This window comes from Eumetopias jubatus, unplaced genomic scaffold (assembly GCF_037043125.1).
Source record: "Eumetopias jubatus isolate StellerSeaLion01/CBP00866 unplaced genomic scaffold, mEumJub1_p1.0 scaffold_9, whole genome shotgun sequence".
Classification (NCBI taxonomy): domain Eukaryota; kingdom Metazoa; phylum Chordata; class Mammalia; order Carnivora; family Otariidae; genus Eumetopias; species Eumetopias jubatus.
The window spans coordinates 85,510,850-85,528,078 of NW_028274815.1; the positions used below are offsets into that span (position 1 = coordinate 85,510,850).

Genomic DNA, 17,229 nt, shown 5'->3' on the forward strand with positions numbered 1-17,229 from the left:
TCTTCTCTGATAGAGGATGTCTTGCTGACCCCCATACTTGTGCAGAACCCTCCGCTGTGCACCCAGAAACATCCTAATCTCACTGACCAGCTCTAGGATGGGTTCTTCTGTTCAGTAAGGGACAGGAGAGGTTAGTGTTGGAAATAAGGTGGTGAGATAAGAAGTCAATAGTTTTTTTTTCAACATGACCTTAGAACACGAAGGAGTATTTAGAGAATCCTTTTCTTTTTTAATGTAGGCTCCACACCTTGCATGGAGCCCAACGCAGGGTTTGAATTCATGACCCTGAGATTGAGGCCTGAGCTGAGATCAAGAATCAAATGCTTAACCGACTGAGCCACCTGGGCCCCCCGGAGAACGCTTTTTGATAACAGAAAATAACTCACTGATTTTTAAAAATTCTTATGGCAGAAAGTTTGAGATGTGAGTGACTTCATTTTACCAATACTTAGGAACATCAGAGAGGTTAAAAAACAGACTCTGGCTCTCAGCATATTTCTGAGCAAGATCCAAGAGGAGGCAGGCCAATTGCAACATCCGCGGGGTCTTCAGAGGGCAAATGGTGCTCTGCTGGGCACAGCTCACACAGGCTGCCTCTCCTGCCCATCCTTCTTGAGGGCTCATGCTGAAATCTGGCCGGGGACGAGAGCAGCAAACGAAGGTGATGATGGTGGGCTGTGTCTTCTGCGACATCGGTATCCCCAGTCACAGAGCATAGCCCGCCCAGCGGGAACTTAAGACTTCCATAATTACCCGCTTGCTCTTTCTCATTCTTCTGTGACTAGCAGAACTTCACAATGCCATCCTATACAACTGCGTGTGATGGAGATGGTCTCCCTCTGCACTGCCAGAGCACTGGGCTACTAAGAGCTAGAAAGGAAGCCAGTGCTTCCTGGAGCTTCTCTCTTATTTAATCCTAATTAATTTAAATGTAAATAGCCCCCTGTGGCTTGCAGCTGCCACTCTGGGCAGGACAGTGGTAGAAAACAGTAATCATGGCAAATGGGTGCACCAACTCATCTTGAGGAAGATTTTATCATTTTCATCTCTTCTAAGAGCGCAGGGAGGCCAGGCCCACAGGAGTGATTGACTTGCCCACGATCAAAAAGGTGGTAAATGGCAGAGAACAAGTCATGCTTCATCTGTCTGCCCCAGTCAGGACTCCTGCAACGCCATCGGAGTGCATTTCCCCTTCTTCAAGTAAAAGACGCCTCAAAGGCAAGCGTCAGTCTCTGAAAACTCCAAATTCTCAGGAAGCTAGCCATATGCGGCAGGATTCCTTCCAACAAAAACACATGGGAAAATGTTTCTCTCCAGCTATGAGGATCTAACTTGATTCTTTCAAACTACAAGTTTGAAAGTATATCTGACAGCCCCCACTGCGCTCGAAAACTTTTGCTCCAAGCAAGTGGTAGCCCCATGAATTGGTGAGAAGGCAATAATACGAAAAAGATTTTATTAAACTTCTGCCACATCCTATTAAGTGTGCTTCTATCCTACTTAACTTTTGCTGACAAACTAGATTATACTTTCTTTCCTAAATCAACAGGATCCCATGAAATTGCACAGAAGATAAAGTACCTAGCATTTCAGGACTGATTTGGAAATAGAGTGTTAAAGGCATGACTTTAAAAGGGCGGTTAGCTATGCTTAAGGAAAATAATCTGCAGTCATATTGTAAATTCTGTCTTGAATTCTATGTAAAATATTTCACATTATTGTAATACCAGAAACTCACTCCAAAATCCACAAGCCTCAGTTCAGATACTTGAAGGTCCTGTATCCATAACCAAATGACTACTAGCTCCATAAATCTCTCCTTTATTCACAGAAACCCACAGTGCAGCCCAAATTAAGATGCAGGGTTGTAAATTCATTGAAATTAGGCTGGAGAACGTCACAGTTTTTTGTGGACAAAACTAATATCCTTCTGTTCTATTACAGCTTTCATATTGCCAAGGGGATCGAAGCTATTCCTTAATATTATCCTACTTGGGTAAAATCAAAGAGATAATGGGATGATTAGCTGAGGCATAGGTAAGGAAATGGGGTAAGACCACAGATTTTGAGGATCAGAGCCTGGTTGTGAAAAATATATATAATAAGCCAAGTGTGATGATCCTGTTAGATAAAACAATCCATTTTTTAGATTAGAACTAGTGCACTCTGGTAGCAAGAGCTGTAGAAAGTCCTAGAATTATTCTCATCAAAACCTGCACCTACTCTCTTACAGCACATGACACTATCGTACAGTCACAAATTCACCTCCTCAATCTTGCATCATGTGAACAATGTGAATGGGTGAGTGGGGTGGTGGGTCATAGATGACCCAGGTGGGGTCTATGTGTCCTCCCTTTGAATCCCATGGGGACTTAACTATTCTGACCCACAGAATACAGTGCAAGTGACATTGTGCAGGTCTCTAGGCCTCAGCCGTAAGAAACTTGCTGGGAGGCCCAAATGTCTATTTAAGAAGCTCAATTACCTTGAGACCACCATGCAAGAGACCATGGGCAGGCACAGAGTCAACATTCCTGGCTGAGCCCACCCTCCCAGCCATCCACATCAAGGGGGCCAACCATGGGAGGGAAGCCATTCCAGGAAGCAGCTGAGTACCACCAAGTGACTCCCATTGATGCCCGTGGAACAGAAGAATCACCCAGCCAAGCCCACCAAAATCAAGACCCACAAAATCATGACAGAAAATAAAATACTTCTTGCTTTACACCCTGAAATTTGGGGGGTACTTTGTTATGTACCAATAGATAATCAGAACAGAGTATTTCTACTATCTTCAGCTAATCTATGCTTCCTCTAAAACCACCTTCTAATTGTTCTGATTAAATAATGTAACTGTACATTTACTAAATACTAAGCCTAATCCTGCCGGCCTGATCATCCGTTCTTATATACACCTACCAATGAAGCCGGAAGATGGTGGGTTGGGCTGAATCTTCTCCTTGGTGTTCTCCTGGATAATGTCCCAAAGCTGCCATATAAATTTTGGATGAAGAATGTAAAATGGCTGATTTGGGTTTCTCTGACGGTGCTGAACATATGGAGTGAACAGGTTGTAATCTGGCTTCTTGTACCACTAAGAAAAAAAAAATCAACACAATTAAGTACAGAGCACTACAGTGGGAAAAGGAAACAGGCAGCACTCAGGTGGGGGCAGAAGCTCCTTCCAGGCTGAGGGAACAGGAGGGGAGTGAGGTGGTGACTGTCACGTCTTTAGGCACTGCCTCACTGGAAGAGGGAACCAGAACAAAGAGAGATAGGGTTCCAGCCCTGGAGGATGGATCCTTTGTTCTTTAGTGAAATATGGGAGATGAGGTAGGGCAGGGGTGCTGGACTCTTCTGTAAAGACCCAGACAGTAAACACTTTAGGCTTTGTGAGCCTCATGGTCTTCTTCAACTAGTCAATTCTTCCGTTGTACTGACAAAGCCACAGCAGAGAGCACGAATGGGTGTTTTTGCATTCCAATAAAACTTTATTTACAAAACAGAGCCACATTCGGCTGACGGCTGTAGTTTGCTAACTCCTGGGCTCAATCAGTGTATTTCAAAAACATATTTCTATATCAAAAGTATAGTGACAGAAAGCATGCCAGTTGTTGCCTAAGTCTGGGGTAGGGGGGCCCAGAAGACTGACAGGTGGGGCACCAAGAACTCTTTGGAGTGATGAAAATATTCCATTTCTTAACTGTGGTGGTGGATACATGACTATATAAATTTGCTAATACTCATCAAAATGTATACTTCTGATTATACACACGTTATTGTACAGAAAAATGCACAATAAGGTTGATTGTTTTGTAAATGTCTTTAGAATGTCTTGGGTGCCATCATGAAATGGGATTTGGAGGTCTGTGGGGGAGAGACTTAGCTCATAAGGCTCTGAGGGCCCCATCATCCCTTTGAACTGACACCTTGGGGAGATAGGAGGTATATATTAATCCCAAGTAATATTCCCTGGTTGGATGGATTCTGTGGCTTTAACAATTTTGAGAAGGACTAGACCCAATCATCTTTAGTACACTTTGCCCCCAAGCCAAGAGGAAGCAGGAGGAAAGCAAGAGGAGTATGGGCCTCAGTTTCCTCACCCCTTCCTCCTCCAGAGCACAGACCACACAGAAAGCAGCCCTGCTGCCTGAATTTTGGCACTGTCATGCCCATGTCCATTGGGTTGGACAGCTCTGTGCCCTGGGCTTAGCTGCTTCCAAAGGAGGAAGAAACAAGGTCCAACAGCTAGAGGTCTCAGTCTGTCCACAAACAGCAAGAGATAGGTCAGAACTTAAAGCTAGAGAACTTCAATCTGGAAAGGAAGCTGAAGAGTTCCAACATGCATTTCATACCTGATTCTTGGTAGATGCTACCTGTGAGAATCGGCTGGAGAGCTTTCTCAAAAAATACACACTCAGGCTGCAGGCTACATGTCTGGAAATGGGGCTCTGACAGATACACCTGAAAAATCCTCTCCAGGTGATTCTGGTTTGTACTCCTAGTTAACAACCAGTTAGCAATCATGCTAGGTAAACGTCCAGCTTGGTCTCATGATGAACAGTGACCAAACACCCCCAGAGGGACCCAGGTGACCTTGGACAGCTGCTCTCTTGGAAAGTTATCTCTTGGTGGAGTCAAGATCTGTTCCCCCATCTTTATCTTAAGAAGGATGCATTCTCTTAGGTCATGGCAGAACAAGTCGAAAGACACTCTTTGGCACAGCTGACAGCATCTTTCACGAGGCTAAACCGTCATACGTATTTCCCAGCCCTCTTTAAAAACCGCACTGGCTTTTCATCCAAGTTTTCACCAAAAGTAAGTAGCTGCTCCTTTAGATAGGCAATGATTTGCCAGAATGCCATGAATATAACTTGCTTATATTTTGATGGCCAGTAATAATCTTGTTTACACTATACCACGTAAAGTAAAAAAAGGGTTTAGAGGCAGAAGCCAAAGAGTGGCACACTCCAGGAAAGCCTGTAACAGGTTACACTTAAAGAATAATGAGCTGCTGATTCACAAAGTTTAAATTCTCTTGACAAGCACTTTGAATTTATTTCAGAAGGTCTTGTAACTGCTTGGAAGTTAAAGTAACCCTATCACAATGGAAACATTCTGACTTTACTCCACCCAATCTCTAGTGAAATTAGGAATGTCTGAATATTTAGACACTGTAATTTGTTTTGGTTTTTAACTCCTCGAGAGCAAAAGCCCCTTTTCATTAGATACTTGTTCACCAAGTATGCTCTGGGAACCGGGTATCAAAATGGTATGAATACACATGTATTTAAGTAGCGCCCGTGAGTGGTTTCATTCTGTGAAAGCTTAATCCTTGACTTGCTCCCATTATTAATCAGTCAAAGGTACTATCTGACTGTTAGGGTAGGGGCACTTACCCTAAAGAAAACACTTACCAGATTAAGATTTGCAGAATAAGGAGCAGGGTCCCAGGCCACCAGAATGACATCTTTATACAATGAGCTGTCAATGAAGTGATGGTTGGGGTTGGTCAGAATCTGCAAATACAAATAAAAGTCATTTCAAAACAAGTGTTTGGTTCTTCAAAATTACATCTTAAAAAAGATGAAAATGTAAAAAAATGAATCAGGGCAAAAAAAAAATTGTTCAGACTTTGTCTTTTCCTCTGGGGGATGGAGAGAGATGAGCACCGCATGCTCATGTGTGTAAAGAAATGTCTGGGGAAATGAGGGTTAAAAATAAAATCCACTGTCTCCTCCCATTTTCACCAGCACTGTCTTCATAGCTGGTGGCATCGAATCAGCTCCTGAAAGATGCCATGCCCTAGCTAATTCGGCACCCCAACATCATCTCCAGTTACTTTCACAGGTGATTGGAGAGGGAGGTGCAATTGTGGATGACCCGCCTTCTGAAGGCGCCTCCAGGGGGCCAGGCTCCGGACAAACGGAATACAGACTGCCGGCTGACGGATGGCAGCCACGATGTGACTTCCTCCCTCTGTGCCCCTATCTGGTCCTGGAGGAGACCAGGAGACACCTGCCAATCATCTTTTTTTAACTACAGTTTCGGAGGGAAAAAAGTATTGGTTTTCATCAGTTTTCAGGGGCAATTTTTCAGTTTTTGGGATATACTTTCTTCATATTTGAATATTTCTCAAGCCAGGGAGTATGTTACAGGGGACACGTATTTCAATTTGGTGGGGTTGATAACGCTGAAAAGCTGGGAAGCTGTGATTGAATGAATGGTGGCTCTTACAATCAACGGCATCTGTGAAGTAAGGAAATATGACGATTGTTTCAGGGTACCATGAAGAAAGCTAATCTTTCCTTCTGTAAGCAACCTGTCATAAATCATCCATCACCTCATGTTCTTTTTATATAGTTTGAAACTCTAGGAACTGCTGTGGTTTTGAGAGTAATTTTGCTCTGAATTTGGAAAACATTCTTATGAAGAACACCAGGAAGAGAAATACTTAACGAAACAATCCATTTTTTTTTAAGTTTTTCAAACGTTGGACTAAAGCTTGCAAGCCACCCTATTGACCCTTGGATTTTGTAAACTGTGTTTTTCTCCCCTTCATCACTGGCCTTTCTCACCGTGGCGATTTCTTTTAAATTTAACTGTCTTTCCCTCCATTCATAAAATGCAACATGCTAAGTCTATGATTATGTATGTACATGTGTGTATGGATAGACATGTATTTCCATATGTACACTGATTTTTCCTTTTAATTTTATTTACTCATTTCTTCCTATTCATGTCACATGTAAGTTCCTATTTATCTGCATTTTTTTCTCAATTCTTTTTAATTACAGGACCCACAGAAATAAGCAAGACCATGGTCATGAATAATGGTAATTTCTCTTCACTCATCCAGTTAAACTATTTACCTATAAGATGTACATCCACAAGAACACATCATCCATCTTACCTGGGAATTAATGATGCGCACAGTGGTTTTATTTCCAACATCTTTCTCATAGCCGCGTGTAGGAGCAGAGTTAAATCTCAAAACTGCATCATGAGAATCTAAGGACACATAAGTGACAAACTTACTGTACTTTTCGCTGTCGAATCGACAAAATTTAGAAAAAGCGTTAAAGCAAATTTTTCAATACCTGAAGCTAATAAGAAACAACCAATAAAGTTAAGATACCCATACACATATTTTTCAGTATAGTGTCTATTTAGAAGGGGATCCCGGCTAGGGGACAAATCAACATGGAAACATAGGACCATTACAAGTGGTCCCATATCATCCAAATGTTAAGCTATATTTAGATACTTGTTATGTGTTCACATTCTTTAAAGGTGACATGCTTTATGCAGCCATTCTCTGAATGATTCCAGAATATTTCAAAGATGGAATCTGTGGGAGCAGGTAAGGATATGGCAGATGGGCTGCTTGTGTGGTTCTTACTGCTTGGAGCATGGAGGCTGCTCATGGTGCCTCTGAGACCGCGGCCGAAGCCAAGACCAAGGGTGTCTCTCACACAGAAAGAGCCACAGCCTTTAATGCGACTTCTATACCTTGGGGTACTGGTTTGTGCTTAAAAAGAAAACCAGCCCTTGGGCACCTGGGTGGCTCAGTCTGTTAGGCATCTGCCTTCGGCTCAGGTCATGATCCCGGGGTCCTGGAATCGAGCCCCCTTTTGGGGCTCCCTGCTCCGCGGGGAGCCTGCTTCTACCTCTGCCTCTGCCTCTGCCTCTCTCTCTCTCTCTGTCTCTCTCTCTCATGAATAAATAAAAATCTTAAAAAAAAAAAACCAGCCCTCTATAACACCGTATGTTAACTATACTGGAATTAAAACTGAAAACTTAAAAAAAACCCAAAAACCCAGCCAGGATTTCTGTGCTTCACATACTGCTGCTGCTGCCCAGAAGACCCATGCGGGAGCATTCGAGAGCGTTCTGCGTTCCCAGCAAATGGTATGACTTCCTGCCACCTCCCTGCCAGATGGAAGCACCACCAATGGTACTGGCTGCCAAGGCACTTTGTCTTCTGTCAGGGCACACCTTGGTTCACCGAGCCTCAACTACAACATAAATCTATGTCTCTCTTCATTCAACTTGACAGATTTTTAAGTTCTCAGAGATCCTGGGTGAAAACAAAGCTCCCATCTCCTGGAGGCCGACAAGGACACAAAGAGCTACAGGTAGAGGAGAGTGGGGTGACCTGTCTATCCGATTAAGGGATGGGAATGGGGACATGTTCCCTTCCCACAAAGCAGTCCATATGCATACATATGTCTGGAAATTTCCTGAGCCAGTTACTTGTGTTGCCCAGAAACCAGAGTTAATCAGCAATAAGGGAATTTCTATGGGCTATCTTTAGCTTCAAAAATTCCATGCACATTTCAAGTTGAACTTGGTTGGAACAACAACAATGCCTGTGTATGTGGGAGGGGGGGGTAAGATTATGTATTTCTGATTTGCCAAAGAGCCTGTGGATGTACCCTGCATTTACGGTGACTATACCCCATGCAAGTCCCTAAAGCAGCCCATCTTCTTCATTTGAGTCCTGCTATATCCCCTCTTGAGCAGTGTCCTTGGGAGAGACCTTCCTATTCCTTAAGTAGCAGAGACTCGGCGCACAAGTCACCATTAAAATAATGGTACACTAGGTACCTTTCTTGAGCTTCTGAGCTCTGAGCTCAGAAGAATTTGTATTCCAGTTTCGAGCACCAAAATTAAATAGAACACAAGGAATGCATAAAGGATTACTGGCTATGCCATTAAAAACTTCTACAGTGTTAGGGACACCCAGGTGGCCCAGTTGGTTAAGCATCTGCCTTCAGCTCAGGTCATGATCCCAGGGTCCTGGATCGAGTCCCACATTGGGCTCCTTGCTCAGCAGGGAGTCTGCTTCTCCCTTTCCCTCTGCCCTTCCCCCTGCTTGTGCTTGCTCTCTCTCTCTGTCAAATAAATAAATAAAATATTTTTTAAAAAATTCTACAGTGTTCTTTTAGGGGAACTGCTGAAGGGGTCAGCAAGCTATGACCTGTCACCTGTTTTAGTAAATAAAGCTGTACCATGACACAGACATACTCATTTATCTATTGTCTGTAATGGCAGAGGTGAGTTGTGACAGTGACCCCATGACTCACAAAGCCTAAAATATTTACTACTTGGCTCTTCAAAAAAAAGGAAAGAAAAAGAAAGAGGTTTGCCAATCTTTACATTCTAGGTGACCCATGCTTTGCATATATGATGTCAAAAAACATGAACATTTTCTATTTTCTTTATAAGTACTTGCTTGCACATTTTTTATAATGAAAGTTTTGTTATTTATTTTTATTGAATAGTACTTTGTCATAAAAACTCAAATGATATTTGCACTAGAAAAATTAGATTACCCAAAGCAGTGCTTCTTATTTTTGGGCCTTAGAACACTTTTAACTCTGAAAATTATCAAAAACCCAAAGTTCTTTTGTTTATTTGGATTATATTTTTCAATGTATGCCACCTTAGAAAGCAAAACTAAAAGATGTTTATTTATTTATTTAAAAATAAAATATTTTTGTGAAAAATAACCATATTTAAAAAAAATAGAAAACTGGCACTGGTTTAAATGTTTGCAAATTTCTCTAATGCCTGGCTTTTCAGAAGACAGTTGGTTTTTCTTATCTGCTTCTGCATTCTATCTGCTGCAATATATTGATTTAGTTGAATTATGTCAAGACTCAGATATATTGTTGAAAATGTAAGGAGTACTTTAAGTCTTTCCAGATTACTGGGAATATTCTTTGATACTTCATCAAAACTTGACAAGTGCTAGTTTTTTATTAAAAAAAACAACAAAAATCTTTTGTAATATGGAATGTGAAACAATATAAATGAACTTTCCATGCTCTGTTCCATTGAAATCCAACCAAATACTTTTTCTTGCTCTCAAAATGGAGGATTCACCCAGGCACGATTTTGTACCATTGAGCAATGATCATTTGGAGCTATCAGTTCAATCAGTTATGCAGATCTTCCAAATATTGATGCATTTCATTATAAAGTATCCCCCCAAATCACATCAGTTAAATTACCATGCATCTCATCAGTCTGAAGCATGGGAAGCTTCCAAGTTTGAAACCATGTGTCCTTAGGATTGATGAGGTTGAAACTGGCAGAAAGTTTAAAGCTTGTTTTTCTGAAAATTGTTTCCCCCTAATCAGCTATTGTGTCTTTTCAGACCCCACTAACTGCAGAAGCCTGGACTCAAGGTCAACTGATACAGTTCCAGACTATGAACAAAGGAGGCCCCACATTCCTTACTCAAGATAACAAGACCAAGACCCCATCCAGTTTAAAATGTCTCTTGGGGCAAACCCATAGCCCCTTCTCCTTGTCTGAAGATAACCTCCTGACGTCAGGGGCTGAATGCTGCCTCGTTCTGATGTTAAGTCTACACCCAAACGGAACACGGGATGTATGTTACATGTACGTTTGTTCAATGTGCATGTTCCATCTTTCCTTATGAGCTGTCATAAGTTTCCCTGATCTTTTCATCAATATGTATGCAATTTCAACCCCTGTGATTATAAAAAACTCATTCTCTCTCCCTTTGGGGAGGCAGATTTGAGGCTTGTCCTCTCCTTTCCTGGTTTGGCTGCATAAATAAACCCTTCCCTTGCTGCATACCTGATGTCTCAGTGATAGCTTTGCTGTGCATCGGATAGAGAAACTTGGGTTCGGTTCCAAGTTCATGGTTGAAAGCTTGCATTTTATCACTGGCAAAAAATACTGTCAGCTCTTTTCCTAAAAGTGACAGGCTCACTCAGATCCTTTTTGAGAAAATATCTACCAAATATCCAGGTCTGAATAAAGTATGTCTATCAGTCATTTGTTTCAAGTAAAAATTGTTGTTTCATGATGCAAGTGGCTAGTGCTACTCAAGACTCCAACCACACAGGGGCTCTTCCACTGTACTGGTCTGCAGAAGTGTGTTTTCACTTTATTGCCCACTTTGTCTTAAAAACACATGTAGTCAAAGGTGAATATTAAATAAAACCAACATTTTTTTTCATTTTTTTCCTGCTTCATCAAGGACATCCTTAAGTGAAGCAGGCACTCTATTCTTTTCCTGCTGAGCGTGGCTGGCAGTGGTTGGAGTCTAAAGAGTTAAAAGGTCAATCTTTGGGAAGGAGGCAGGGAGGCAGAGACAGAGGGAGGCTGCTATGGATGGAGACTGAACCTCCTTAGAGCTGCCAGTAGGATCAGGATGGGAGGGGGGAGCAGGTGGGAGGGGCAAGCCCAGGGTGTGTCTATCAGTTTTGTAAATGTCTGCCTGGCCCTGCATCTCCTTGATAATGCGCACGAAAAGCTAAGCTGTCCATTCGTATTTACAAAAGGAGGAATGGATCAGACAGCAAGCACACGGGGAATAAAGTAAAGCCTCATTTCTGGAGAAGGCATTTCCAGGGTAGAGCCATTTCATGTTGACCTTGAGAATCAAGCCAGGCTACATGCATCCCCCGAGGGAAGATTAAAAACACCCTTGAAGGAGCAGCCAGCCAGGAGGGCACTAGCCCTGAGTCACTGCCCTGCCTCGGGCCCTGCCCCACGGTCCCCTCCTCCTTTCCTGTGCTCCTCCAGAGCACAAAATCGGAAACGGGAAGGGAGCAAAAGCCTCCAATCTTTAGGGAGCCGCCTGCCAAACAGATGATTCATCCCTCTCGAGACTCCGCCGCCCTGGCCTGTCTCACCTCTGCCTGGCACTGCTGCAATGTGATGGACTTCCTTTGTGCCCTCAGGTCCAGGCTCTGGAACACTCTCTCAAATGAAAAGCTGACCCATCACTTCCCTGCTTCAGAGATCACAATGCCTCTCTCTGCACCATGGGTGCAGGGGTCAGAGTTGGAGTTTCTGGAGAGGGAGAGTGGGGTTTAATGGAGGCCAGGCTCCACCCCTGTGCCTCTAGGTGCCTCCATAAAACAGGAATCATCATATCTTTGGCTTGCAACACTGAACACAAGAGCATTTAGAAACAGGACTTGGCTGCAGTAGATGCCCCGTAAGTGACACCTTTTATTACAATTATTATGTGAAGTCTGATTTCTGAAGAATGATGCACAAAGACATCACGAGCTGCCCGCCTGCCTGCTTATCCATTCAGGTCTCTCCCCACTCCCGGCCCCTCATGCTGCCTGTAGCTCTCACACCCCCCCATTGCCCCTACCCCTGTGCCCTTTTATGTACCCCTACCTCCCACCCCCAGCGCTCCTTCTGTTGTCTCACCTCCTTGTTATCCTGGCCTTTGGCCTGGATTTCCCTCTTCTGGGCAGTTCCTCTTAACCTCCTCTGCCTACCGGCCATCAGCCCTCACGGTGGGTTAGGGTTCTGTTGTCATTTCTTCCCTGTCAGTCTGCATATCTCTCTGTCCTTCTAACCATGGAACCGGAACTGCCTGTTAGAGTCATTCTCCCCCAGTAGACTGCAGAGGATCTGAGGTTTAGTTCTGTGCCTTATTCATCTTTGCATCACTAGTAGGCCTAACATAGTATCAGGCCTTGGTGAGTTGGGGATCAATAAATAATCGATGCTTGTTAAATGACTATATGATCTGCTTTCTTACCTTTTCTTACCTTTTAAGGTATCAGGATATGCTAAGCCCCAAGCTCTTACCATCAAGTACTATATGCCCTGCTTCCTACACACAGCCTTCCCCACCCTCCCATTCCCTCCACACACTTCCCAGAATTTGGGTTTCAAGCACACAGATCCCGATTTCCCATACCAAGGCTACTACTGTTGGACATTTCTGCTCTGTCTAGTGTTTGCTTAGGACTGCTGGTAGCTACCAGCACCACCAAATTATTATTGTTTATATGTATGGCTGAAAAAAAAATCATCTCTCGGCTCTAGGAAAGACTGTTCCATGTTTCCAAAACAGTTCAGTTTGCTTTTCAATAACATTCAAAGTGGAGGTGTTTACAACTGCTGCACCGTTCTCAGAAACAGTTATACGGTGTGACTGACTCAAGCCTAACAGAGCCGGGAAACAGGACTGCACTGCCCGCCTAAGCAACCAGCAGGGGGAGCTAGAGGGCAGTCGAGAAGCAAACCTGAGGAGCAACTGGGTCTCCCTCTCAGAGACCCCCCAGTGGCGGAGTATTTATGGAGGGGCCTCCTGGCAGGGAGCTAGCCTCGGCTACTTCCCTAGCTTCTTCCTCAGATTTTCATGAGACCATGACCTTTTGTAAATCCTTTGATCTTCACTTAGCCAATTTCACAAGTAGATTTCTAGGGTCCGGGATGATTTCAGCTAACTAGCAGAACACGCCCCAATATTCCAAGTTGCCTGAAGGAATCCACGGCATGAATTTGTTTTTATCAAGAGAGCCATTAACAACTCTGTTAATAAGCACGTATATATCAAGAGGGTAGGAAGGAGAAATGTCAGCACCTGGCAGGCAAAAGTGCTGAGACTAAGAGACACACTAGTTTATAAAAATGAAAGACTTCTTTGTTTTTTCACACTGAACTATGCTCTAATTATGTATTCCTTAAAAAAAAATCTTTATTTTAGAGACAGAGAGCACACGAGTGGTGGAAGGGGCAGAGGGAGGGAGAAAAAGAGAATCCTGAAGCCAACTCCTCCCCATTGAGCATGGAGCCAGGGCCGGCTAGATCCCAGGACCCTGAGGTCATGACCTGAGCTGAAAACAAGAGTTGACTGCTTAAATGACCCAGCCACCCAGGAGCCCCTGATTACATATTCTTAAAATGGTAGTACAAAATTGGATTCAAAGGAACCAAGGCAAAACAATAAAGAGAATTTCTTAAAATTTCTGAGTGTGTTCTTCAATTATGAGTCTATAACTCTAATCATGAAGCTTCACGTAAGTGCAAACAATATAAATTAAATTTGGATGCTAGAAACTAACAAAGATTTAAATGACATTTCCCGTTCCCCGGAAATGTTAATTCCTGGTTTCTTTCACACTCTCTTCCAAATTCTGAATAGAGTTTACAAGACTCTGGTCAGGGATATTTATGCCAGAATAAAGAGCAAGAGAAATCTCCCTGACATGCAAGAGCAATCCAAATATGCAACTACTATGCAGAGGTGTTTAAAATAAGGCAAAACAAAACCAGAAGCAAGTTACTGCCTGCTTTAAAGCATAATACTTAAATTCCTTCTTACATTATTAATAATGGTCCTCGGAAACTGGGAAGAACTTCACCCCAGGGAGCTTAAAACCACTGTTCTTCCCTAACCAATGGCAGACTGCTCCGCTCCAGCTCTTGCGGCATGTGACGCGTGGACAGGGTTATTACGAGCCTGCTGTAATGTCAGCTCGGGGATCCTGGGACCCTACACCGCCAGCCCATACTCGTGCCTTTTTTTTTTTTTTTTTTTTGACGTTTTAAAAATTTCACATTCAGCTTCATGCCCAAGAACATCTGCGAGGAGGTCTGGGTTGTAGAGCTTGATTACAATGGCATCACCCCATTTCAAGACGGCTCTGGCTTATCAGCCATTCCTCTGGAACACATAACACTAATGGACCCAAGAAACAATGGTTATTCCTTTTGAACAAGTGGGCAATGCCCCTTGACTCTCACTTCCAGGTGAGTTATGAACTATAACAACACCGTCTACTGTGAGAATGTAGTAGACACAGTTGTTTTACACTGGGACTTAAGGACAAGGCTGTGTCTGATTCACATTTTTTTTCCTTGGCACCTGGTACAGAAGGCTGCACACAGTAGGGACGAAATACGTGTTTATTAAATGAGTGAATGAGTCTGAAGGGTCAAAATGCTCGCTCACTGGTGTGACAATGGAATGAGCCTGGGCACAGAGGGATGTCTAAGGCCTTACAGCAAAGACTGAAGTTTCCTGGGGAAGAAGGAACTCTGTTTCCAGTGCAACAGAGAGACGCTGCCTCAATTTCCTACCTGCTGGCCTGCCCTACAGACTTCAGGCTCCAGACTGCAATCTCAACTCTTACCTGAGTTTCCAGCCTACTCATCTGCCCTACAAATCTCAGACTTGCCAGTCCCCACAATTGCAGGAGCAAGTCGTTAAAATAAATCTTTCTCTCTCTCTAAATCCCATCAGTTTGTTTCTCTGGAGAGGCCTAATACAGGAACTGTGACCCAGATGTTCTCCTGGGCTCTTGACATGGCTCTGAAGGCAGAGTTCAGAAGGAAAGATAGACGCCCGAGGTGTGGTCGTGTGATTTACCATCTTGGAGTAGGGCCCTGCTAGGTGCACTGGCCCTCACCCAAAGGCTGGTGTGCGCCAGCCAGTGCGATGTCAGAACTCCTTGTTCCGACCGGAAGGGCTCTCCTCTGAGCCCACAACATCCATTGAGTCCCTGGGCTAACTAAAATTACCATCATTTGCACTTCTCTTTGGAGAACTGTTGCTGCCCCGTGGGAGTTCTGCTTTCCTCTCTGGTCCTCTCGCTCCTCTCCCATGATCCTACCACGTATGGGTTCATCAGGTCTCTGTGGGCGAGGTTGGGAGCCTGTCCACGTAGAACATAGGGTCTGCAGGAGACAAATTCTGAGCAGCGCCGGCCTCCCACTCCCCTAACACCCAGCTGGAGAGGGGAACACCTCTGCTCTAATCTCCCTCCCCCCCCAAAAAAAAGACCTCTGCTGGCACCTCCAACAGGCTCATTCTGCCCCAGGGAGAGTCCCCGGCTGGCGTCCGAGACCTCGGGGGCCGGGCCCACCGGCGCACCCACCAGCCGGCGTGCGCACGGTGGCGAGACCCACCTATCTCCTCGCCCAGGGAGGAGTTGAGGATGGCGCCGGCCGACATGACCACGGCGCAGCTCCGGAGGCCGCGCGGGTGCAGCTGGCTTAGCGGCACCGCGGGGACCAGCTTCTGCCAGCCGAGCGCCGAGAAAGGCGCCTCCTTGCCGTCCAGCGTGCGCACCCGCACCCGGCTCCGCAAAGCGCACAGCAGCTCCGCGCGGCTCAGCCCCGCCGCCTGCCGCCCGCGGAAGCGCACGCCGTGCTTGTTAGCGCTCAGGTAGTCCTGCATGGCCTTCTGCAGCCGCGGGTTGAGCATCTTGGACGAGACGTTTCCCTTCCAGAGCCGGTGGAGGAAGGCCCTGGACATGGAGGAGTAGAGCCTGTCCCCGTCGTCGCCGTCCTCCAGCACCAGGCTCCCGCCGGGTTTCCGCTGCCTCTTCCCCGCCCGCCTTCTCCGCGCCTGGCGGGCTGGTGCAGCCCCCTCCGACCGGCCTTGGTCCCCGGGGGACAGGGCCCCCGGCGTGCCCTGAGTGTGGCTCTGCAACCCTGGCTGACCCGCGGCAAAAAAGTAGTCGTCGTCCTCCGGGTAGAAAGCACTTTGCGATTTCCTCCCGATCGGGGATGAAAAGAACTCTTCCTCACTTTCAAACCCATCCTGCACCTGGGCCCACTGCGGCAGGTCGCTCGGCGCCCTGTGGAAGGGGCCCGATGGGTGTCCGTCCAGCAGGCCCTTGTGTGAACCCACGCTCTGGAGCAAGGAGGGTTCCTGCACGGCGCCCATGATGGCCCTCTGCTTCCCCTGCATGGGCAGGAGCCTCCTGGTCTCCAGGAAGGAGAAGGAGCTGGGCGCAGGCTCAGCTGGGTTGCTGTCGGTGAAGTAAATGAACATCACCACGAAGAGGAGCCCCCAGGCGAATATCCCGCAAAGCATTCGTTGTCTCCATTGCTTCAAGTGTGGTTTCATGGCAGGTCTCTGGGGTCAGCACCTTGTGTCCTAGAGCGGTAGGTGGCCGAATGAACCTGAAAAACAGCCGGGTCTACAGTTAGCCACCTGAAGACGCCTGCTCCGATGGTGCAGGCGCTAGGGACAGTCTGGCCTGAGCAGCGTTTCTGCGGGGGAGGGTTAAAAGGGGCATCAGAAACCAGGATCATCTGGGAATTTTGACTAAATTCAAGTGTCACATCCCCTCCCACCCCCCCTTCCCCAGACCGGACCTCTGCAAGACAAGTGGTCCAAGAGAGTCTTGGGAGAGAGGTGGAGGAGTGGCTGTATATTTGGAAAACCTCTGGAGGTATAACCACCTCCCCACCCTGACAGCTACTTAATTGGGGCCCATCCCAATAACCTCTCTCTGCAACTGCCTTTATAGAATTCCATTTGGTAAAGCAAAGCAGCTGAATTAAGAAGTAGAGTTGGACCTCTCTTCCCTGATTTATCAGAACACGAAAGGCTCAGTTTCTAAGGGGTGACAACCATATCAGATTCTTCATGGTCTCCCCCAGGCCCTGGAGGCTGCCAGGAACATACCAGGAGTCCACCTA

At 45.5% G+C, this 17,229-nt stretch overlaps 1 protein-coding gene across 1 annotated transcript in view; it reads right to left on the bottom strand.

The window, feature by feature from the left end:
* The window catches only part of ST6GAL2 (ST6 beta-galactoside alpha-2,6-sialyltransferase 2), a 32,417-nt gene extending 15,766 nt beyond the window's left edge, over window positions 1–16,651 (bottom strand). Inside the window, exons 1-4 of the mRNA XM_028103776.2 lie at window positions 15,706–16,651; window positions 6,914–7,011; window positions 5,418–5,519; window positions 2,920–3,094 (exon numbers count right to left, since the gene is read on the bottom strand). Coding sequence (XP_027959577.1) covers window positions 2,920–3,094; window positions 5,418–5,519; window positions 6,914–7,011; window positions 15,706–16,651 — 1,321 coding nt within the window. The remainder of the gene's footprint in view (window positions 1–2,919; window positions 3,095–5,417; window positions 5,520–6,913; window positions 7,012–15,705) is intronic.
* Window positions 16,652–17,229: the final 578 nt, after the last annotated feature.